The sequence below is a fragment of the Nematolebias whitei genome, chromosome 9, assembly GCF_014905685.2.
Source record: "Nematolebias whitei isolate Nwh7 chromosome 9, NemWhi1, whole genome shotgun sequence".
Lineage (NCBI taxonomy): Eukaryota > Metazoa > Chordata > Actinopteri > Cyprinodontiformes > Rivulidae > Nematolebias > Nematolebias whitei.
In genome coordinates this window covers 51,875,513-51,881,553 of record NC_056506.1, presented here as the reverse complement: position 1 = coordinate 51,881,553, position 6,041 = coordinate 51,875,513, and the positions used below count along the sequence as shown (strand labels likewise).

The 6,041-nt window shown below is 41.5% G+C and overlaps 1 protein-coding gene across 1 annotated transcript; it reads left to right on the top strand.

Moving 5' to 3' along the window:
- The first annotated feature begins 743 nt into the window (after nucleotides 1–743).
- klhl18 (kelch-like family member 18) lies at nucleotides 744–2,161 on the top strand. Its single transcript, XM_037681439.1, has 6 exons — nucleotides 744–754; nucleotides 844–980; nucleotides 1,055–1,277; nucleotides 1,355–1,459; nucleotides 1,580–1,691; nucleotides 1,775–2,161. The coding sequence occupies exons 1-6, from the start codon at nucleotides 744–746 to the stop codon at nucleotides 2,159–2,161; spliced, it is 975 nt and encodes a 324-aa protein (XP_037537367.1).
- Nucleotides 2,162–6,041: the final 3,880 nt, after the last annotated feature.

Here is a 6,041-nt window from a genome sequence, read left to right as displayed (position 1 = left end):
CACTCACCCAGCACACACACTTTTTGCCCCGCTCCCCTCAGGAAGGAGGTTGAGGAGCATTAAGTGTAGAACCACTAGACTGAGGAACAGCTTCTACCCTGAGGCTGTTAGACTCATGAATCTCTAACCAGAATAATCACTGTGAAAAACCATATCATGTTGCTGCTGATCAGTTTCATGTTGCTGCTGATCAGTTTCATGTTGCTGCTGATCCTTTTCATGTTGCTGTGTTCATTCGTACTCATCTGCTCACACGTTCGTGTTGCTGTTCGGTGTATTGTTTTTATGCTATCAGTGTTTAGTGTATCTTTAGTTGATATTTTTCTTAGTTCATATCTTTGATCTTATTATTGTTTTTCTTTTACATTTTATTGTTGGATGTAACTGGGACCCTGAGTACACAATCTCGTTCCACCACATGTACCACGTGGTGCGTATGACAAATAAAGAAACTCTGACTCTCTGACTGTGACTCTGAGCTATGCGTCAGAAATCAATCAACCTTTATTTATACAGGTAAACCCCATTGAAAAGGTCTGGTCTCAGATTAACTTACCTGTATGTCAGTCAAGTGATGAATTGCATATTGAGGATGGATTGATAGTCTGGCGTCTATTTAAAAAATTAAAAGAATTTTTTTTAAAGTTTTGTGTCTATTTTGCCGTGCGATTGACCGGTAGATGGCTATCGAACGATAGATCGCGATTGACGTATTGGGCACCCCTGGTCCACAGAGTACGGATATGTTCACAGAGTATGGATGGGTCTACAGTGTTGTCATCATTTTCGGAGTGTTGGTGGGCTAGCTCATCAGTTTAACGCTTTATTTGTTTTCTCTGGCAGAGATTTGGTAGATGAAGCCAAAGATTTCCACCTGATGCCGGAGCGGCGTCCTCACCTGCCTGCCTATAAGACCAGACAGAGGTGCTGCACGTCCATCTCAGGACTCATTTATGCAGTGGGAGGACTGAACAGCTCAGGTAGCTGTGCATCTGTCACCTAAGACATAGTACCTTGAGCTCCAGTGGAACTGACAAGTTTTTTACTCCTGCAGGTGACTCTTTAAACGTGGTTGAGGTTTTTGATCCAGTGGGAAACTTCTGGGAGCGCTGTCAGCCAATGAGGACAACTCGCAGTAGAGTAGGCGTGGCTGTTGTCAATGGACTGCTGTATGCTATTGGTGGATATGATGGCCAATCACGTCTCAGCACAGTAGAGGTGTACAACCCAGAGACAGATAGCTGGGCGCAGGTGTCAAGCATGAACACCCAGCGCAGGTAAATACCCAATCAGTACTGGTATAACTCTCTGATCAATAATCTGATACCTGTGTTGTCTACAATGTCATCCTTAGTGCCATGGGAACCATTGTCATTGATGGACACATCTTTGTGTGTGGCGGCTACGATGGAAAGTCCTCTCTGAATTCAGTCGAGTGTTACTCTCCAGAAACTGACAGGTGAGTCCACCTGGACATATAACCTGATGGAAGAGTTCAGTTGTTTCAGACATTTCTGGGTCAAACAAAATGATGTTCATATGGAGACCTGTCATGTGACACACCTGTCCTGCTGTGCAGGTGGACATTTGTAACGGAAATGAGTGTGAGCCGCAGCGCTGCTGGTGTGACAGTGTTTGATGGACGGATCTTTGTGTCTGGTGGCCATGATGGTCTGCAGATCTTCAACACGGTCAGTTTGAACTAGTCAAAGTTAACTGAGTCAGTGATGTCATTGTTTTTGTTTAACTATCTCTGATGCCCCTCCCCCTACAGGTGGAGTACTATAACCATCACACGGACCGCTGGCACCCGGCAGCGGCCATGCTGAACAAGCGGTGCCGCCATGGGGCAGTGTTGCTAGGGAGCCACATGTACGTGGCAGGCGGGTACGACGGCTCGGGCTTCTTGAGCAGTGTGGAGGTGTTCAGCTCCGCCTCAGCTCAATGGAGCCTCCTGGTGGCCATGAACACGCGTCGCAGCCGGGTGTCACTAGTGTCCACGGCGGGACATCTTTACGCCGTGGGCGGGTACGACGGGCAGTCTAACCTCAGCTCTGTAGAGATGTACAATCCTGACACTAACCGCTGGACCTTCATGACCCCCATGGTGAGTCACGAAGGTGGGGTCGGTGTTGGCTGTGTCCCCCTGCAGCCGGCCTAAATGCACCAATTACAACAAAGGACCAATACCTTACTGGTTGTGGCAGACAGGGGCAGGACCTCAAATGGCGTCTGCTGAGCTTCAAGGGTACGAAGGCCGGCCTCACAACTGCACGGTGAAGCCAAGCCTCCAGCATTTTGGGAAAAAACTGTAACGCTAGTCTGCGGCCATCTTTCCTGCTTGTAGCACGTGTGTGGACTGGTTTTATATTGATTTGTGATTGGTCAGGTGGAGAGGGCGGAGTTTCACACAGGTGACTGAAACAGGAAATGACATCATATTAAAGTGTTTCTGACGTGCATACCACTTTGGACCTGTGTCTGTTGGTCTGCAGGTGATGCGCCCAAAACCACAAACCGAGCTCCTGAGGAGTTGGACATTCGGGACCAGATGCACAACAAACAAAACCAGCCTCTGAGTGGTGTCTCCATTTTAGAACTGTTTCACCACCTGGACCACCTGGTTCTGATCCAGTTTTCCTCCTCAATCTGGTTCTGTTCCAGTTTGAAGCTTCAACAACTGCAGGATGCCCAAATATGTGATTTAATTATAAATTAACTAGTTACAGCTAATTATTTCAACAGTACTTAACATGTTTAACTAGGCAGACCTAGTTACTGTAGCGAAGTACTGTTTATTTAGTTACAACTAGTTCTAACTACCTAATATTAGTCAATTAAATTAATGGTTAGGTAGTTATAGTTAATAGTTGGATAGTAACTTGTTAGTTACTATCTAACAAGTTATGTAGTAATTGTCAAATGTGACTAATTAACTACTAATATAATTAGTTAGGTATTAACTACATTAGGTATAACTAGTTACTCTAGTTAAAGCTAATATTTGCCTAAATGTTTCCACTTCCTAACTAGTTTCTCTAAATTACCTGTAATTACACAATTGGATACTAGTAATACAGTTTCTAACTAGTTACGATAGTTACTTGTTAACTGCTAAACTAGAAGGTTGGTTAACTAGTTATATTAGTTACCATTTGGCAACTATCTAATTAGTTTAGTAGCTAACTAGTTGTTAACTTGTTTCACTAGTTCCTATGTAACTATTAAATGAACTACACTGTTGTAAACTCTTGATTTTAATTAGTTAATCAAGTTATCAGTTAGTTAAAAAATCTAAGTTTATTTCTAACAAGTTGGTGTTTTAACTAGTTGAGTTAGTTACATATTAATTATTGCAATAGATAGTTACAATCTTTTTAACTTGCTGCACCTGTTAAACTAGATGCATAATTAGATAACTTGTTAATATTTCACTAAGTGCACTTGTTACTTTTTAACTATTTAACTCATTATGTAGCTATTTGCTAATTAGTGTTTAACTTGTTCAACTGGTTAACTAGTTCCAATGTTCAGCTTTAACTAATTCCACTGGTCAACTAGCTCCATGGCTCAACTAGTTCCACATATTAACTAGTCCAGCTGTGGTTAACTAATTTCACATGTTGAATAGTCCAGCTGGGGTTAACTAGTTCCACTGTTAACTAGTCCAGCTGTGGTTAACTAGATCCACAGCTAACTGGTCCACATGTGGTTAAGTAGTCCAGTATTGGTTAACAAGTTTCACATGTTAAATAGTCCAGCTGTGGTTAACTAGTTCCACTGTTAGTCCAGTTGTGGGTTCATCTGTGGTTAACTAGTTCCACTGTTAACTGGTCCACATGTGGTTAACTAGTCCAGCTGTCATTAACTAGTTCCACTGTTAACTGGTCCACATGTGGTTAAATAGTCCAGCTGTTGTTAACTAGTTTCACTGTTAACTAGCCCAGTTGTGATTAACTAGTCCAACAGTGGTTAACTAATTCCACATGGTGAATAGTCCAGCTGAGGTTAACTAATTCCACTTTTAACTAGTCCAACTGTGGTTAACTATTTCCACTGTTATCTGGTCTAGCTGTAGTTAATTAGTCCAGTTGTGGTTAAATAGTTTTACATGTTAAATAGTCCAGTTGTGGTTAACTAGTTCCACTGTAAACTAGATCAGCAGTAGTTAACTAGTTCAGCAGTGGTTAACTAGTTCCACAGGTTAACTAATCCAGCTGTAGTTAATTAGTCCAGTTGTGGTTAACTAGTTTCACATGTTAAATAGTCCAGCTGTTGTTAACTAGTTCCACTGTAAATTAGTTCAGCTGTGGTTAACTAGTCCAGCTGTGATTAACTAGTTACACTATTAACTAATTCAGCTATGGTTAACTAGTCCAGCTGTGGTTAACTAGTTTCACATGTTAGTCCAGTTTTGGTTAATTAGTCCAGCTGTGTTTCACTAATTCCACTGTAAATTAGTTCAGCTGTGGTTAACTAGTCCAACTGTGGTTAACTAGTTTCACATATTAAATAGTCCAGTTGTGGTTAACTAGTTCCATTGTTAGTTAGTCCAGTTGTGGTTAATTAGTCCAGCTGTGTTTAACTAGTTCCACAGTAAATTAGTTCAGCTGTAGTTAACTAGTCCAGCTCTGGTTAACTAATTACACTGTTAACTAATTCAGCTATGGTTATCTAATTCCACAGGTTAACTCCTCCAGCTGTGGTTAACTAGTTCTGCTGCAGGATATGTTCCTTTATTAAACACAGATTGGTAAAGTCTAACAGATCGTTTTATGTCTCAGTCTGACTCTGGACCTGGTTCTGATTCAGTTCCAGTTCGTATGTTCTGAGCACATCTGTTGGGGTCCAGTTATGGTTTTGGTTCTAAAAGTGGAACAGTAAATCCAAGAGATACAGTTTTTTCTTGTCTCAGGTTCAGGAAGATAGTATCGTAGGTTTGGTTCTGGTGCTAACCATGTTTGGACCTGTAAAAGACTGGGTAATTGTTCTGGTCCATCAGAACCAAACAACAGATCCCTCTAAAGCTGGACAACAGAACCAGAAATACTTTTATCTATGAGGAGACATCTGGTCACTTGTGGATAGATCCATTGTGCGGGGTCGAAGTGGACCAGTCGGTCCACTAATGGAGCCTGATGATGGATCAATTCAATTCAGTTTATTCATAAAGCGCCAAATCACAACAAAGTTGTCTCAGGGACTTTACAGAAACATTCACATAAAAGCCAGTTAGTAAAGTTCTCTATCTGAGGAATCCAGCAGACAAGATGAATCTTGGCTTCGTTGCAGTCTCCCATCCTGAGCAAGCACAGTGGAGACAGTGGAAAGAAAAACTCCCTTTAACAGGAAGAAACCTCCAGCAGAACCAGCTCAGGACAAGAGACCATCTGCTTCTGTTTTTGTAAACTAGGAACCACAAGTCTGAGAGTGAAGTGCTCTGTTAGTAAAATATGGAACAATAAGATCTGTAATATAAGATGGAGCTAGGTTGTTGAGAGCTTTGTAGGTTAGAAGTAAGATTTTGAATTCTATTCTGGATTTGACAGGGAGCCAATAGAGAGAAGCTAAAACTGGAGAGAGATGATCTCTCCCAGTAACTCCAGTTAAGACTCTGGCAGCAGCATTTTGGATCAACTGAAGACGTTTTAAAGAAGTATTTGGACACCCAGATAATAAACCATTGCAATAGTCCAGTCTAGACGTGACAAATGCATGGACCAGTTTTTCTGCATCATCTTTAGATCAGATGTTTCTAATGTTAGTGATATTACGCAGGTGGAAGAAGGAGGTTCTAGTAACGTTTTTAATGTGGGGGATAAAAGACGTGTCCTGATCAAAAATAACACCAAGATTTTTAACATTAGAGCTGGAGGACAGATTAATGCATCTAAGGAGGGAGAAAGACTGAAACATTCATTCCTAAGGTGCTCAGGTCCAAAAACCAAAACCTCAGTCTTGTCTGTTCAACAGGAGAAAATTAAGGGTCATCCAGGTTTTTATGTCTTTAAGACATGCTTGTAGTCTAAGTAGCTGATTGG

Excerpts from the sequence above, each read along its gene's own strand:
- klhl18 (XM_037681439.1), top strand. Across the intron at positions 1,278-1,354 it reads AGCATGAACACCCAGCGCAG|TGCCATGGGAACCATTGTCA; the intron begins GTAAATACCCAA and ends TGTCATCCTTAG. Across the intron at positions 1,692-1,774 it reads GTCTGCAGATCTTCAACACG|GTGGAGTACTATAACCATCA; the intron begins GTCAGTTTGAAC and ends CTCCCCCTACAG.